The sequence below is a fragment of the Sander lucioperca genome, chromosome 4 (assembly GCF_008315115.2).
Source record: "Sander lucioperca isolate FBNREF2018 chromosome 4, SLUC_FBN_1.2, whole genome shotgun sequence".
Classification (NCBI taxonomy): domain Eukaryota; kingdom Metazoa; phylum Chordata; class Actinopteri; order Perciformes; family Percidae; genus Sander; species Sander lucioperca.
Genome location: NC_050176.1, coordinates 36,680,263 through 36,698,249, shown reverse-complemented (window position 1 = coordinate 36,698,249; position 17,987 = coordinate 36,680,263). Strand labels below are relative to the sequence as shown.

The following is a 17,987-nucleotide window of genomic DNA, read 5'->3' as shown; positions in this document are numbered from 1 at the left end:
ACAAGTAGGCGAGCACGGGCAGTTGACTCGTGTTCTGTTAACCGCAATCTCCGTGTCTCAGACAGTCTGCTCACACAGAATTTAAAACGAGCGTCCCTAGAAGCTACAGGGAGCGCGGACTTGCAGTGTAGGAACTCAGTTTGACTCATTATGCTCGTTTATACTCTTTTAATATGATATTGGACCAGCGGTGCACTATTGAAAGTTTCCATCAACAAAAAAACTAACTATCGCATATGAGGTGTCTGTTAGTGCTTCTACTAACAACTCATTTTCTAACACCACCTTTAAGCGGGGAATGAGCGTGTGATTACTAGATTCATCCGTCGTAAAATTCTTCAGTGAGTCTGGTAGTGGTGGGTCGCTAGCTGTGCTGCTGGAGTGTGTAACGTTAGTGGTCGCGCTAATTAGCTAGCTAGCTAGCTCTTTAGCAGCTAACCTATATCTGACAAGTTGCCAATCCCTACAAGACTTCCGTGATAAGCCAGTGAAGGGCGGGGGCTTGGAGAAGTTCTACACTCTCTGAGACAAACGCATGTAAAAATGTATAATGTATAAAAGAAGTAAAAGTGAATGAATATTAACATTCAAAACTTACAGTAAGTCCAGTGAGGCTGATTGCTGCTGCGTAGGTAGTAATTTCTGCAAGCCTACTGTCTGTTGCTTCCCGCCTTGCTGCGTTGTTCAAACTTTTCTTCTTCTGTTTTTTTCCAAAGAGCGGTAAGGAAGGTAGTATGCATATTAGCACCACCTTCTGCTTCGCAGGTTGAATCAGAGATTAACTCGGCATAAAAAATGATCCCTGCAGCTGCTCAACACTTAAATAAAAATAAAAAATATATAAGCAACATTAAATTGATGACAATAAAAATGCAAAAAATAAATACATTTTGTCCTCCACTAATGTCTAATGCATTTCAGACCATTTGCCTCAATCAAATTGTTACTGTTTTAAAAATACAAAAAATAAATAAAATAAATACATGTTGTCTTCCACTAATGTCTAATGCATTTCAGACCATTTGCTGATTGCAATTTATTTATTATGATCAATTTTACTTATTTGGTGAAGCACTTTGAGATTTTATTGTATTTTAACATGTGCTATATAAATTAAGTTTTTTTTTTAAATCACCCCTATTTGAAACAATAGAAATAACAGGACTTTATCATTCTTAGTATGTAATTACTTAATTCTATTAAGTTGCACTTAAGTTATGTTTTTAAGTTATGCTTACTTATACACAAAATAGTTCCATTTAATCAAAAATTATTAGTTAACAATACTCAAAAATGAAGAACATGTTACACCAACTTGACAAAATTAAGTTAGTATAACTTTTTCTAAAATTTTGAGTATACCCCACTTAATCTATTTAATTACTTTGAACATTCGGGTTTACAGTGTACTGTACATAAGCATAAACATACATACATACACACATGTAAACAGACAGCTCCACGAGGATTGTAAACAGTAATACAATAGGGAAATGCAAAAATGCAAATGATGCTGGAAAACCATAACGAATTATTAAACCTTCTGTTGTCTTCCCGTCAACCTTGAAAAAAACACATTTCTTTCGACGTTCTTGACGCCTTTTTTTCACAGTTTGTTTTTGCTTTTTCCAACGTTTTAAATTTTTACATTTTTCTTCTACATATTTTCAGCGCTTATTTCTACGTCCCAATTTTTCTGATATAAAACAAAAATTAAAAACGGGTCAATGTGACCCGAAGTCAACACAAGGGTAAAACAACAGGTTGCTTATGTGACAGTAAATGCTGTTTATGTGGTTTATGTATGACATATATTTACATGTTTAAATTATGCGTTTAACACAAATTCAAATATTTTCTGACAGGTGAATGCTTGGTGTTCCAGGGTTATTGCACAGGGATTGGTTTAACTGGTGCTAAATGTTTATCATAGTGAAAGCCTGTAGGTAGAAACTGTGAGCCAGAGAGGAGAAGCTGAAACATGTTATGTCCATGTAGTGATGCTTCCTGCCCGTTTTATGACTCTGGAGGAGTATAGATCCTGGATGGAAGGCAGGTTGTCTCTGATGATTTTCTCTGCAGTCTGTTCCTGTCCTGTTTGGTGGCTGATCCAAACCACACAGTGATGGATATGCAGAGAACAGACTGAATGATTGCATTGTAGAACTGGATTCACATCAGACAAACTGTTGTTGGTATGTATGGTGACGTGGGCCAGTGATTGTCCACTTTTTAACAACAGTTTGGAGAGTGTTCTGCTCCAGTTCTGCATTCTTCTACATTTTTCTGTTACAGCAGCCTAGATTATTTAAAATAAAATAAAAAGGAAACACACATACTACTTATCAACACTGTACAATAAAAGTAAGGGACCTTTTAATACTGTACATATATTCATTGGAGGTAGACATAGCGCAATTAATAGTGCAGTTATATATCAGATAGTTTAAAGAAGATGAAAGGTGAATGAGTCCAGAATGAGAGGGTCTGTATCAGTCTATAGTCCGTTAGGGAGAAGGTTGAGGCTTCACCTCCTGACCCCCCTGTCCTAACATAGAGGGGACTGGTTGTACAGGGTCATGGCTGTTTTCTGGGGCAATGGTTCTAATGCTTCAGCACATTGCAGCAAAGAAAGTTTTGGGTAACACTTTACTTGACAGTACCGACATAATCGTGACATGACACTGTCATAACTATGACATGACACTGTCATGAACATGTCATAAACCTTTATAAACAAGTCATAAACATTTATGACTTCTGTCATTAAGTGTCATTCGGTTTTTGTCATGACAAGTTGACATTGTTTGGGTTGTCTTGATTATGACAACTTGACATTAATCAAAGTGACATTACCAGAAGTTGCTTGGTCATGACAAGTTTAAATTTGTCTTGATTATGACAACTTGACATTAATCAAAGTGACATTACCAGAAGTTGTCTTGGTCATGACAAGTTGACATTAAATTAGTTTGGGATGTCTTTGTAATGACAACTTGACATTAACCAGGATGGCATTACCAGAGGATGTCTTGTATTCATGACATGTTGACATAATGATTATTATAATTAGATGTGCAAGGTTAGAGACCAATTGTAGCACTTGGTCAGATAGATGTGTGACAGGATATTTCACAAAACTGGCTGTCATGACACTATTATGACAGTGTAATGGATATATTCTTAGACCTCAAGTAAAGTGGTACCATTTTTATTTGTCATTAAGATATCATGGATAAGACTTACTGTTATGACACTATTATGACAGTGTAACAAATACATTCTTTGACCTCAAGTAAAGTGGTACCATTCTGATTTGTCATTAAGATATCATGGATAAGACTTACTATTATGACACTACTATGACAGTGTAACTAATTAATATTTTGACCTCAAGTAAAGTGGTACCATTTTGATTTGTCATTAAGATATCATGAAGGATAAGCCTGACTGTCATGATACCATTATGACAGTGTAACAAATACATTCTTTGACCTCAAGTAAAGTGGTACCATTCTGATTTGTCATTAAGATATCATGAAGGATAAGACATGTCTTAAAGGACAATTCCGGCGCAAAACGAACCTAGGGGTTATTAACAGATGTGTACCCACTCTGTCGCTCTCTGGGACACGTTTTCATGCTAATCAAATGTGTTTGTAGCTTGAAAGACGTTAGCGCGGACCGCTGGTTAGCTTACAACGCTTGACTTTGGCTACTTAATCAGTGATGTTGAATATAGCCTACAGTGTAACAGACCACCACAGTTCATACATACATGTGAACCGCGGATTAATTGCAGAGTTTAACCTACATAGTGTAAAACTACTACGTGAATGGCACAGCAGAAAGACGGAGCAGAGCGACGCTGCTTGTTCAGGGTTTTCATGTGTACTCCTATAGGCCTACACTTCACACCAGGCATTAAAACCAACTATACCGAATTAGACTACTATTTAACGCGATAACGAGACGTTTTTAATCGCTAATGAAACTGTCTCAATTTAATACTGATGCCGTCAGGCGGCCGCGCGGACAGACAGCAGTCGGAGTTCCGGCAGAGCTCTGCGCCCGTCAGCAGCGCTTCTCACTGTGCAGCCGGTCCCCCAGACAGGATGATCAACGGGAGGGTCCAGCTTGAACCCTGCAAACGGAGATCCCGTTTGAAGGTGACGTGCTTGATTTTGACTGAACGTCCCAATTTAAGTAACCTCTGATCGGGTCGTAGTATATTAAGTACCCTAAGTTTAAAGCCCATGTTGCAGGGTTTATTTTCTAATGAATTTGCGCAATTTGCTTGTTGGTAATAAACATTTAAACTGTTACCCAGCAACATCAAATACAATGGATATCACAAAACGGAATAAAATACAAAAAAGTAGTACTATTTTACAGCGGTTTGCAATGATTCTCCTTTCCTCCACAATGCATTGCATTACGTCACGTTGGGGAGACGACAGACGAAAGCCCCGTCTCTGTTCACTGTTTATGGTCTCGGTCTGTGCCACTGGTGTTGCAAAATATAGCTTTTGGTCTCGACCGAGTCCATGTGTCTTTATTATGTGTATAATAATATTGGAGGGAAAGTGAAACACAGCTTGGACAGTTAGCTACGCCGACGTTTGCTAACGTTAGCGCAACAGCGTTAGCCTAGACTGCTAGCTAGGTAAATATTACGACTGCCTTCTGAGTTTCCTATATCTGCGTCCACGTTGTGAGCATAAGACCTGTGGCGTTAGTGCTCCTTTTGTACCATAATTTTATTGAATGAAATGTTAAGCTTCGCTCCTACGAGATGGGTGGGTTTTTGTTACATACAAAGCTAACTGGCTATAGTTAGCCTGTATGTATGCTAGCGGAATTAGCTAGCTAACGTTGCGTTACCAGCCAGCAACTTCGGCAGTAGTTTCGGTGAGCTAACCACGACAGTATTGTCGCCCACAATCAACCTCTGCTGCTGAAAGCAGTCAACCTGCAGTGATGTTTGAAATAGAGACGCATGTGGATGTGTTAGCTGTCGTGGTTAGCTCGCCGAAACTACTGCCGAAGCTGCTGGCTGGCTACGCAATGTTAGCTAATTCCGCTAGCATACGCACAGGTTAACTTTAGCCAGTTAGCTTCCTCATCCCAGTCAGTCACCATAGTTATAGTACTAGGCTGAGGCACGTCTCCCCAACGTGACATCAAAAACTGGCCTTTAACACTATTTGGAGACATTTTTAACAATGATATATACATATGTTGAGTGCTTTATGTACCCATTAATCAACAGTGGTGGTTAACCTGCAACATGGGCTTTAAGATTAGGTGTTGGTCATTTGGTCATTCTCAACACCTTTCTACCCCCCCCCCCCCCCCCCACACACACTTATCAACTCTGGACTCTGTGCTGCTGCCAGCCTGTGTAACGTACTTTACTCACCACCGAGCGACTGTTAGCTTCAGCTGGCTAACGAGCTGCCAACCTCCCGACTAACGGTTACCACTAGCTAGCTAGTGATCTAGCGAGGATTAGCCCTTCACACCTTCGTCTGCCATGACTACCGGACTCTTTCAAATACATGTACTCCCTGTCTCCGCCGATCACTTGGTAGCGTTGGTCAGCTGTCAGCTTACGCCAGCTAGCTTCTGTTAGCTTCCACGACTGACGGCTCGCCCAGCACATCTGTTCGCTGTAGAGCTCTTTTAGCCATGTTTCCCGGCTCAACACTAAGTTAGTGTGGGCCACTACCTTTCTGCACTGCCGAAAATGGTGCTCCTAAAATATTCCTCACTGCAACTTCTCAACGTCATCTGCTACGTCGCTTCAGCTTGCATTGCCAACATAAAATAAAAATATTGTCCCGTTGTCGGCTTTAGCTAAGAACATACCTGCAAACTCAGAAGGGCTGAAAAAGGTGACAGCTGCTAGCTAACGGTAGGCTAACGTTACCTGCTGTCGAGTGTAGTGTTAACTAGCGTCCCGTGCGGCGATGTTTCAGTTGCCTCTAACGTCCATTTGCGGAGCATCAGAGAGAAGCGCAGGCATTTAAGAAGCACCGAAATCCACGGTCCGGTAGATAAACGGATGTCAAGGCACGAGGGTCTCGGATCGGACCCCCCCCCCCCAAAAAAAAAAAAACAACTCTTCGGATCTACACGATTCACGTGGATGACAATTTCCCATTCAAAACGCCAAAAAGCTAATTTGCAGGTATGTAAAAAAATAGTTCGACCCCACACGACCCATGCCTTGCGACCCCCCCTCAAAAAAAAAAAAAAAAAAGCGGATTTGCATGATTTACGAGAGCTTCATTTTCAGGTCGGAAAAGCCGGATTTCCGGATTTATCCGGAAGAATCACACCCCTGCTTAGGTATCAAAAGTATATAAATCCCTTTCAGGTATCAAAAGCATATTTATATAAATAGGCAACCTCTATACAAAATATATATTTCTAATTCAAGTCGTATGGAACTTAGTAACATTAACACTATCCTAAATATAATTGCATAAATTGCATGGAAACATCTCTCATCTATTATTTTCCCATAACTTAAGCTACAGTGTTGTAATCTAGAGGCATTAAGACATGCGTGCTTATTTATCCCTCCCTGCACCAGGAACAGTAGAAAGAATGCACAGTTAGCCTCTTTAAGTTAGCTACTTCACCATAAACTCCAGTTAAACAATTAAACTCACAATATGTACTTAACATTCATTCAACAAAATACCCACAGCTAGCAATAGTGTTGAAAAGCAACATTACTTTCCATAATCAATAGACAGAATCATTAGCCTTTTCACAGGCAATATGCAGTAGTCCACTAGCCTTTTGTGGCTAATTACCCTATTAGCACCTTAGCTAACCTGTTAGCTTTGCGCTATTAGCACTGATTAGCATGGATGATTTATTTAACTAATTGTCGTTCTTTTTATCTTACTGAGTGAATAATGGCAGCCTCATACGTTCCGACGCAGGCGCCAAAAGGGACGTGAGGAGACCTAAATATAACGTAGCCTAGTTGATAGCTGATTGGTCAGCTCACAAACCCAAGTTCACCCATTGGCTTATTTACTTTAAAGCGTGAAAAACACTTATTTGTTTGTTAGCTTTGATGATTGATAAATAAGTTACACTACCATAATAGTGTCATGACAGCAAGTCTTATCCATGATATCTTAATGACAAATAAAAATGGTACCACTTTACTTGAGGTCTAAGAATATATCCATTACATTGTCATAATAGTGTCATGACAGCCAGTTTTGTGAAATATCCTGTCACACATCTATCTGACCAAGTGCTACAATTGGTCTCTAACCTTGCACATCTAATTATAATAATCATTATGTCAACATGTCATGAATACAAAAAGAGGTGGATTTTCTTTTATGTCAAGTTGTCATGACAAAGACATCCTCTGGTAATGCCATCCTGGTTAATGTCAAGTTGTCATGACCAAGACAACTTCTGGTAATGTCACTTTGATTAATGTCAAGTTGTCATAATCAAGACAACCAAAACAATGTCAACTTGTCATGACAAAAACCGAATGACACTTAATGACAGAAGTCATAAACGTTTATGACTTGTTTATAAGGTTTATGACACGTTCATGACAGTGTCATGTCATAGTTATGACAGTGTCATGTCACGATTATGTCGGTACTGTCAAGTAAAGTGTTACCAAATTTTGCATGCAACAATAGGTAAAAGATCTGCAGCATTTTGTTTCCTCAGGAAGTAGAGTCTGCTCTGTCCTTTTGTATAAACAGACTCTGGTTGCATTTTCAGTCCAGTCTGTTGTCAACGTGAATTCAAAGATATTTGTCCACCATCACCTCCTCTCCCAGAACGTCCTTGTTCTCCTGATGTGGCTTTGACCATCTCCTTGGTTGTGGTCTGATCAAGAGCAGGTGGTTCAGAGAAGCTGGCCACCAGGTCCCTGTACTCCGACTCCTGTCCACCTTTAAGACACCCAACAACTGCAGAGTCATCCAAGAATTTCTGCTGATGACAGGACTTTGAGTCGTATTGAAAGTCTGAGTATAAAGTGAACAGAAGAGGCGACAGGACGGCCCCCTGTGGTGCTCCTGATTACCTAATCAGACATGCAGTTGGACGCACACAGCAGACTGTCGGTCAGTAATCCAGGAGATGGTGTAGGCATCTATTTGAATCCTGTGAAGCTTCTCACTCAGCAGCTGGAGCTGGATTGTTTTGAAGGCACTTGAGAAATAAAATAAAATGTGATCCTCACAGTGATACCCTAGGGTCCATATTTGATTGAGGAGCACTGTGTGTAAAATCTAATAATAATGAATCCGTAAAATAAAAGCAGTAAAACATGTTTCCTCTCTCCCTCAGCAGCTTTTGTCTTGTGGGGTGCTGATTATGTGACAGGCTCCAATCTGCCAAGCCACTCAGATGTTCAACTTTCCTGTTTCACTGGACAAATAATACAGGTGTGTTTTTCTTTATTTTATTGGTTATTTTGTTATTAACTATATCAACATACATAATAATACAGTCCAATACATAGTATGTTCATATACTTAAATATATACTATCGTTACAAAGAATATACATTATAATTTAGTCATTGTATTTATAATGTCTTCAAAGAAGGATCAGGGGCCTCATTTATAAAACTGTGCGTAGATTCTATTCTGAAAGATTTTGTGCGCCAAAAAGTCAGAATTTCCGTACGCAAAAACAAAATTCTGATTTATAACACCTTACGGCGCACACCGGTACGCACTCTTCTCATTATAAATGCGGTCGTGCACGAGCCTCACGCTCCTCCCAAGGTCGTCCCATATTTGTCCTAATAAGGTCCATGTTAATCAATCAATGCATATTGCAGCCTTGTAAAGAAGCCCTTGATGACCAAACATGAAAGGGAAAAATGGGGAAAACACACGATTCAGTGATTGTGAGGACGAGGTGCTCCTAACAGAGGTAGAACATCGAAACAAAATCCTGCTTGGAGGCCTTAAAGTGCCCATATTATCACTATTTCTGGTATTTTGGGTGTTATTTTGTGTCTCTGGTGCTTCCACACACATACAAACTTTGAAAAAAAAAACATCCATGCTGTTTTGAGTGAGATACGGGTTTCTGAATGTGTCCTGCCTTCAGTCTCCGGGTGAGCTGGTCAAAATCTGCACGGCTTTCTACATCACTAGCTGAAACGAGGGGCCTAGGGGGCTAACTGCTAGCATGCTAGCTTGTTCTCAATGGCAAAACACTGCTACAACACACACAAGTTCACCATAATCTACAAAAGAACTACTTACATGTGCACCCTCGTTTAGAAGAAGTCTTCCAGCTAATCCTGCCTTGTAACTGACCAGAGTTGGAGAAACAGCCTAGCTACTGCGCATGTGCGAATCCAAACAAAGATAGTACAGAAGAAGAGATGTCTCACTCTGTAACTAAAACAGAGATCTGAACACAGTGTGAAAAGAGGAGCTGCAGCAATGTGAAGTACAACAAAAAGATGGTGTTTTTTGAAAATTAAACCATGTAAACCTATTCTGGTACAACCTTAAAATACAATTATGAACCTGAAAATGAGCATAATATGGGAGCTTTAAAGGGGTGATAGAATGATTATATAGGGTATTTCACACTAATGGGGTATATAACAGTGGTAGGGCTGAAAATGGCCTGTGTGCTGTTCTATGCTGCCTAATGCATCCATGTGGAATGGCTCTATTTCAAACGAGAGCTTTTCTTCCAAATATGGTATGCTCATGAATATTTAGATGAGCTGCGCGCTGATTGGTTGAGCAAAGCACATACACATATAGTGGAGACGAGACAGCAGGTCTCATATTTCAGACACTGCAATGTTATACATTGTTCTTCTGCTATTTCATTACTAAATTCACTTCTGGGACTTTTTTATGCGATAAATCAACTATGTAGAGGTCAAATATGGGCCATTTTACGAAAATTGATGGCTAATTGCAAGTTTTGTCCAACTGTGTGTCTATCCATGAATTATAAAAATGGATATTTATAAATCTCAAATAAATCTATTTAAAGGGGTGATAGAATGCAAAACCGAGTTCAGTAGCTCCGCAGGCTAATGTGACTGCGGCCGGTGCTGCCTGGGTTGCTGTTGCACCGCCCAGCCTGTCCTTTCACAGACCCCGGGTACGCTTTCAGCATAACTATAGTATATTTACACTTTTGTCGAATTTCATCACAGCATTTATATCACAGCTACCCTAAGGTGTTACAAAGCTAACACTTTTGTCCGATTTCAATTTAATGCATTTTTGTGAATTTGAGGGGTCTCTTTAGGAGGAGCTGCTAGCTAGCTGTTTCCCATTCAATCCTATGGGAAAAGATCGCGGCTACACTTTCGTCATAACTATAGTATATTTACACTTTGAATTTCATCACGGCATTTATATTACAGCTACCCTAAGGTGTTACAAAGCTAACACTTTTGTCCGATTTCAATGTAATGCATTTTTGTGAATTTGAGGGGTCTTGTTAGGATTAGCTGCTAGCTCTCATTGATAGAGCTCCATCCAGCTCACCGCGGGATCTATCAATGAGACTTGCAGACGAGAGGTGTTTATTTCCCCGATCGTTGGATATGTGTGTTGAGTTATTTATAACTCAACACACATATCCATTATACGTTTAAGTTTAAGTTTAAGTTTGTAAGTTTATTTGATTAGGACATGTACATTAATCAACATTTCTGTAAATGCGCCAGTGTTAGCCAGATATTAGATTAACTGGAACCTGTGGTTTTTCGAAGTTATAATGCTCCACAAGAGATTGCGGGCGTAACAAGCTCGCTGACCGCACTCTCACTCACACACACACCGGCCATTTAGCAGGAAGAGGGGAGGGAGCGCCGCAGGCTGCCGGCCGTGACGGAGCTCCATCTAGTTCACAGCAGGCCGGGGTCTGTGAAGAAGGACAGGCCGGGCGGCGAGGCAGCAACCAGCAGTCATGTTAGCCTACGGAGCTACTGAACTCTGACACACAGTTGGACAAAATTTGCAATTAGCCATCAATTTTCGTAAAACGGCCCATTTTTTACCTCTACATAGTTGATTTCTCGCATAAAAAAGTCTCAAAAGTGAATTTAGTGATGAAATAGCAGACGAACAATGTATAACATTTCTGAGATCTGCGCGACCTAGATTCACAAGACAAACTGGTTCCAGATCAGTCAGTGGCCTATGTAAATTTTGGGGCATTACAAAGATAGAAGGTAGAGCCAAATAAGGTAGGAGTTGAGGAGTTGAGGAGTTGACGTCAACTTTTAGCTTTGTTGAGATTCGCCCGTTTTCAGCAGCAGTTTCAAATTGTGAGATTTGCATAGGAAAGAGGTGTCAATGGGACTTTGAGGTTCTCTGTATGTCCTTTTTACCCACCGAACTGTCGTAATTCAACTATGACAAGGTAAACTTGGTTTTGCATTCTATCACCCCTTTAAATAGATTTATTTGAGATTTATAAATATCCATTTTTATAATTCATGGATAGACCTAATTGATTGTTACGAAAACTAAATTAAAATTTAGAGTGTGCTCACATGCAGGCTGTGCGATATGCATCCAGAGTACTTTATCCATGTGATATTTCGTGTTACCATCGGAGTTCACTAAAACGCAGTCTACAAAACCTTGGGAGCATTACGCACGATCACACGCATGGTCAAAAGGTTGCGGAAAACTGGGTACATTTTTACGCATGGAAATTCTTTATAAATCCCGACTTTTGCGAGGAATGTTGCGACGGCAAATTTCACCCTGCTTCACGCAACAATTTCTTGCGTAACTGGTTTTAGAAATGAAGCCCCAGAAGGCTAAAAAGTTCCAGTCATATGGTCAGTGGCATTAGGTGTGCCTTTTTCTATTTCTTTTTTTTGTTACATGCATAAGTTATGTGAGGAGGTGGGGAGTTCCAAGCCATTATCAACCGATAGATAACTGGGCATTTAAGGAGGCTTGTTCTTGGGGTTGACCTGAGATGGCATTCCTTGTGTGATGGTTATGTCTGTTGCTTCTGTTTGGACAAACCGTTCTCACTCCCAACTCATCACATACTGACGATGTTCAGTGACCCTCAGTGTCAGATACCGCCTCACAAGAGCACACGATTCACCAGGGCAGTGTTTCTGCTAAATACATTTATTAGCGGCGGTCTGGCGCTGCTTCAGCATTTTATGAAATGGCATAAAGTCATAATTATATGACTCTGCAGAGCTGTCTGCTCCACGAACTCAAGCTAACAGTCATCCGCTCTTTCTCCTCTTTGAGGTGAGCAACTGAAACAGTGACAGGGCGAGTACAGCAGTTTTTTGCTCAGGCAGAGTGACAAACAGTGGTCACTGCAGGAGACGTATTCACGCGACACGCTGTATTCAATTTTGACTGAGCCATGGCCTGTTTAAAACTTTTTCCAGGTTAGTGGGGATGCACACTGCTGCATCACGTAGTGATGTTCAATTCAATTCAATTCAATTTTATTTATAGTATCAAATCATAACAAGAGATATCTCGAGACACTTTACAGATAGAGTAGGTCTCGACCAAACTCTGTACTTTACGAAGCCCCAACTATTACAGTGGTTGCCTCAAGAGCAAGCATTAGCAGTAGCTATTGCGACAGTGGCAAGGAAAAACTCCCTTTTTTTGTTAGGAAGAAACCTCGGACAGACCCAGACTCTTGGTAGGCGGTGTCTGACGGCACCAGTTGGGGGAGTGGTGAATGGTGGCAATAATAGTCATAATAAAGATAGTGAAGCAGTGATCACAATGGTAGTCATAGTAGTTCATGTCATAGTAGGGCACAGCAGGGCGTTACGGGGTGTAGTGTGGCACAGCAGCCTGGGTGGACGCGGTTGGACGCGGCAGGACGCAGTCGGACACTGCGGGGAAACGCAGAGCGTAGCAGGGTGTAGTAAGTCCATAGCGTCAGCTGCACCCAGGACCCCGGTGTAGGTGCCACCCAATTCCAAGGCGATGTTCTGGGTGAAGAAGAAGCAAAGGGACTCCGGGGAGAAAACTCCCCAGAGCTAGGTTAGTAACAGGCATTTCTGGGACTAAGATGCACACAAAAGGAGACAAGTGAAAAGAGAGAAGAGGGAGCGGCTCATTGTGTCCTTGGAAGGAGCTTCCCACAGCAGTCTAGAGTTATAATAGCATAACTAAGAGAGGCAGGCTAAAGAGAGGGGCCCTGGACCGGGCTCGTACTCTCCCCTGCCGGAACGGGCTTGTACTTCCTGCCTCCCTCTACTCTACTCTACTATGCTGCAACTCCTCACTCCCTAACTATAAGCTTTATCAAAGATGATGGTTTTCAGTTTATTCTTAAATGTGGCGACGGTGTCAGCCCCCCGAACCCAAGTTGGGAGCTGGTTCCACAGGAGAGGAGCCTGGTAGCTGAAGGCTCTGGCTCCCATTCTACTTTTAGAGACTCTAGGAACCACAAGTAGCTCTGAGTTCTGGGAGCGCAGTGCTCTAGTGGGACAATAAGGTACTAAAAGCTCTTCTATGTATGATGGTGCTTGACCATTTAGTGCTTTGTAGGTCAGGAGAAGGATTTTAAATTCAATCCTGGATTTTACAGGAAGCCAATGCAGAGAAGCTAATACAGGAGAAATGTGATCTCTTTTGTTAGTTCTTGTCAGAACACGTGCTGCAGCATTCTGGATCAGCTGGAGGGTCTTGAGGGACTTATTTGAGCAGCCTGATAGTAAAGAATTACAGTAGTCCAGCCGGGAAGTTACGAATGCATGGACTAGTTTTTCAGCATCGTTTTGAGACAGGATGTTCCTGATTTTGGCAATGTTACGAAGATGGAAAAAGGCTGTTCTTGAGGTTTGTTTTAAGTGGGCGTTAAAGGATAGATCCTGGTCAAAAATGACTCCTAGATTTCTGACAGTAGTGCTGGAGGCCAGGGCAATACCATCTAGGGAGCTATATATTTAGATAATGAAGTTCGGTGGTGCTTGGGTCCCAGCACAATAACTTCCGTTTTGTTTGAGTTCAACATCAGAAAATTGTGGGTCATCCAGGATTTTATATCTTTAATGCACGCTTGAAGTTTAGCTAACTGACCGCTTTCGTCTGGCTTAATTGACAGATATAATTGGGTGTCGTCTGCGTAACAGTGAAAGTTAATTGAGTGTTTCCTAATAATATTGCCTAGAGGAAGCATATATAAAGAGAATAGAATTGGTCCAAGCACTGAGCCTTGAGGAACGCCATGGCTAACTTTAGCGTATTTGGATGGTTTATCGTTAATATTAACAAATTGGGATCGCTCAGAAAAATAGGACTTAAACCAGCTTAGTGCGATTCCTTTAATGCCAACTAAATGTTCCAGTCTCTGTAAGAGGATGGTATGGTCAATAGTGTCGAATGCAGCACTAAGATCTAATAAGACAAGTACGGAGACAAGTCCTTTGTCAGCAGCAGTTAGAAGGTCGTTAGTGATTTTCACCAGTGCCGTCTCTGTGCTATGATGCATTCTAAATCCTGACTGAAAGTCTTCAAATAGACTATTTCTATGCAGAAAGTCACACAATTGATTAGCGACTACCTTCTCAAGGATTTTGGAGAGAAACGGGAGGTTAGATATAGGTCTATAGTTGGCTAAGACCTCAGGGTCGAGGGTGGGTTTTTTCAGAATAGGTTTTATCACAGCTACTTTAAAAGACTGCGGTACGTGACCCGTTAATAAGGACATATTGATCGTATCTAGTAATGTGGTGTTGACCACGGGTAGTGCTTCTTTAAGTAGCTTCGTTGGAATGGGGTCTAAGAGACAGGTAGTTGGCTTAGCTAAAGAGACCCTTAACATTAATTGTTGGAGGTCTAAAGGATAAAAGCCGTCTAAATAAGTATCAGGTCTTATCGTTCTCTCTAGCCCTCCTGCGCCCAATGGTGAGTCGTTGGAAGCTGTGGGCAGAAGGTGATGAATTTTTTCTCTAATTGTTATAATTTTATCATTAAAAAAGGTCATGAAGTCATCACTGCTCAGAGCTATAGGAATAGATGGCTCAATAGAGCTGTGACTATCTGTCAGCCTGGCTACAGTGCTGAAAAGAAACCTTGGGTTGTTCTTATTTTCTTCTATTAGTATTGAGTAATAGTCTGATCTGGCATTTCTGAGGGCCCTCCTATAATTTTTTAGACTATCTTGCCAATCCACACGAGATTCTTCCAGTTTGGTGGAACGCCATTTACTTTCAAGTTTTCGTGAGATTTGTTTTAATTTGCGAGTTTGGGAGTTATACCAAGGTGCTAGTTTCCTTTCCTTCATCATCTTCTTTTTGAGAGGAGCAACCGAGTCTAAAGTAGTCCGTAGGCAGGCCGTAGCAGCGTCTACAAAGTTATCAAGTTGGGAGGGACTAGAGTTAACATAACAGTCCTCTGTTATATTAAGGCATGACATTGAGTTAAGTGCTGTTGGAATAGCTTCCTTAAATTTAGCTATAGCACTGTCAGATAAGCATCTAGTGTAGAAACTTTTATTTAATTTCGTATAGTCTGGTAGTAGGAATTCGAAAGTTATTAAAAAATGGTCTGATAATAAAGGATTCTGCGGAAATACTATTAAATCGTCAATTTTGATGCCATATTCTAGCACAAGGTCGAGGGTGTGGTTAAAACAGTGCGTGGCCTTATGCACCCTCTGACTGAAACCAATAGAATCTAGCAGTGAATTGAAAGCAGTACTAAGGCTATTGCTCTCAATGTCCACATGGATATTAAAATCACCTACAATAAGTACTTTGTCTGATTGAAGGACTACGCATGATAAAAACTCTGAGAATTCAGATAAAAACTCAGAATATGGACCTGGTGCTCGGTAAACAACAACGAATATAATTGGCTGTACTGTTTTCCATGTTGGGTGTTGAAGATTAAGAACAAGGCTTTCAAACGAGTTATAATTTAGTTTAGGTTTAGGATTAATTAACAGGCTCGAGTCAAATATGGCTGCAACTCCCCCTCCTCGGCCTGAGCCTCGTGGAATTTGGGTATTATTATGACTGGGAGGAGTGGCTTCGTTTAAACTAACATATTCGTCATGGCCCAGCCAGGTTTCAGGTTCCATAAGCATTTTGTTTTGTTGCTAAACTGGATGTAAAATTTGCTGTGGCGTTAAATCACCTGTTTCACTCATTACAAAATCTGAACGTAAAATCTGTGAGAAATGTTCTGAAATTGAAAGACCACCCTCTTGAATAAAGATAGGAATAAATCCCCATAGAGCAACTGCTCTTAAAAAAGCTGTACCCAGATTTGTTGGTTTAGTACTTTTTAAGAAATATTTTATTAAACACTACATTTCTAAAGAACACGAGAAGGCTATTGTGAAGTTTAATTTCAACTGAGAACCAGGACAAGCGAATGAGCATATATCCTACATTGTTCGTGTTGAGCAGTGCAGTGCCAGTCTGACAGTTCAGTTTTGAACTTGTAGTTTATTAATGTCTTTCTTTGCTGCTGCTGGCAATATGACTGGACAGTATTGCAGGTGACAAAAGACCAAGGACTGCAATACTTGACAGATAATAAGGATACAGAGAATATTAAATAAGCGGAGCACTTTCTAGTCAATTTTATGCCCCTTCCCATTTTAGTCATAATGCTGTCAATGTGCTCAGATTACATTAATTGTCCATTCAACATTACACCCAATAGTTGTTTGGTCTGTTTGACCTGTGCTATTGCCAGCTCTGTCATTGATATATATGTATCTTCATATTTTCTTTTTTATGTGCAGGGTCCAATGTTTTTGCTGGAGGATGGTAAATCAGCGATATCTCTTAATGATGCTCTAATGTGGGCAAAAGTCAACCCTTTCTCCCCTCTGGGAACAGGACTCCGCATCAACCCATTCTAACGCACGCACACACACACACACACACACACACACACACACACACACACACACACTGAAAATAAAATATTTGTGCTTCAGCACTGTATTTTATAATTTACTGAGCCAACAAATGTGATGGCGTCAACAAACAATACATTTCTGATTTTGTGAGAATGTTTAGTTTCAAACAAGGTCATGGTAATGGTAGATTTTTATATTGGTAAGCTGTCATGTAATGAGAACAACAAAATCATTATGTTTTCAGTTGTAAAAGTTGTATTAAATGACGTGATTTATTTGGTAGGATTCCCTCCTTACTACAGCTAAAAAATTATCAAAGAATGAGTATGTACAGGATATAAATCTAAATTACCTTATTCTATTGTGGTAAAAAAGAAGAAAGAAATACTGAAATAAAGCAAGCGCTGCATATTTATACAAGGCGTCCTTATTGTGTTGCACTTATATTAATGCAGCTACTAAAAGACTGATGCTACACTACAGAAACATCAAAATTAATCAAAAACATGCTTTTCCTGCGGAAAATGCGTGTCTGAGAAGCCGCCCCTCCCAAAAAAGCCCAGTCTGCTCTGATTGGTCAGCATTTATGAGTCTCCCTACAGTCTCCGCATCTGCTTACTGTGATAAATACAAAGTTTTCCCATCAAAAGAAGTCTTTGGAGATGAATTCACCATTACGTAGAAATTCACAAAGAAAACAAGGTTAAATTGTTTTGTCCTTCAAAAGTTTTCAGTTTTACATGTTTCTTACATAGAAACTTGTTAATGAGAGCTTCTGGTAAGAAATGACAACTAAAGTTGTTTTAGTGATGAAAACAGGGTTGTCACATCGAAAGAAGGTCCTTGGAGATGAATTCACATGTTTCTTTCCTACATGAGTTTCTGGAAAAAAATGGCTGCTAAAATTTTTGCAGTGATGAAAAACAGTGTTTTCTCATAAATTCACACAGAAAAGAAGATTAAACTGCTGGATGTGGAGGTTCTTGTTGAACATGAGCAAAGTCTTTGCAAGCTACTTCAGCACTTCGTTCGAACTTAGTGGTGTTTAAATTAAGTAGATGCGCACATGGGCCAACAACGGCCAGCTTGTGTTACAGCAGAATGGGTTA

At 40.4% G+C, this 17,987-nt stretch overlaps 1 protein-coding gene across 2 annotated transcripts in view; it reads left to right on the top strand.

Annotated features, from left to right (window-relative positions):
• Positions 1–16,910, top strand: part of wdr17 (WD repeat domain 17) — a 184,189-nt gene extending 167,279 nt beyond the window's left edge. Inside the window, exons 31-32 of one of the 2 annotated variants that reach the window (XM_031313083.2) lie at positions 8,352–8,447; positions 16,759–16,910. In XM_031313083.2, the coding sequence (XP_031168943.1) occupies positions 8,352–8,447; positions 16,759–16,878 (216 nt within the window). In that variant the 3' untranslated portion in view covers positions 16,879–16,910. Of the gene's footprint in view, positions 1–8,349; positions 8,448–16,758 lie in introns of both variants that reach the window. The other variant, XM_031313082.2, reaches the window with a different exon arrangement.
• The last annotated feature ends 1,077 nt before the right edge of the window (positions 16,911–17,987 follow it).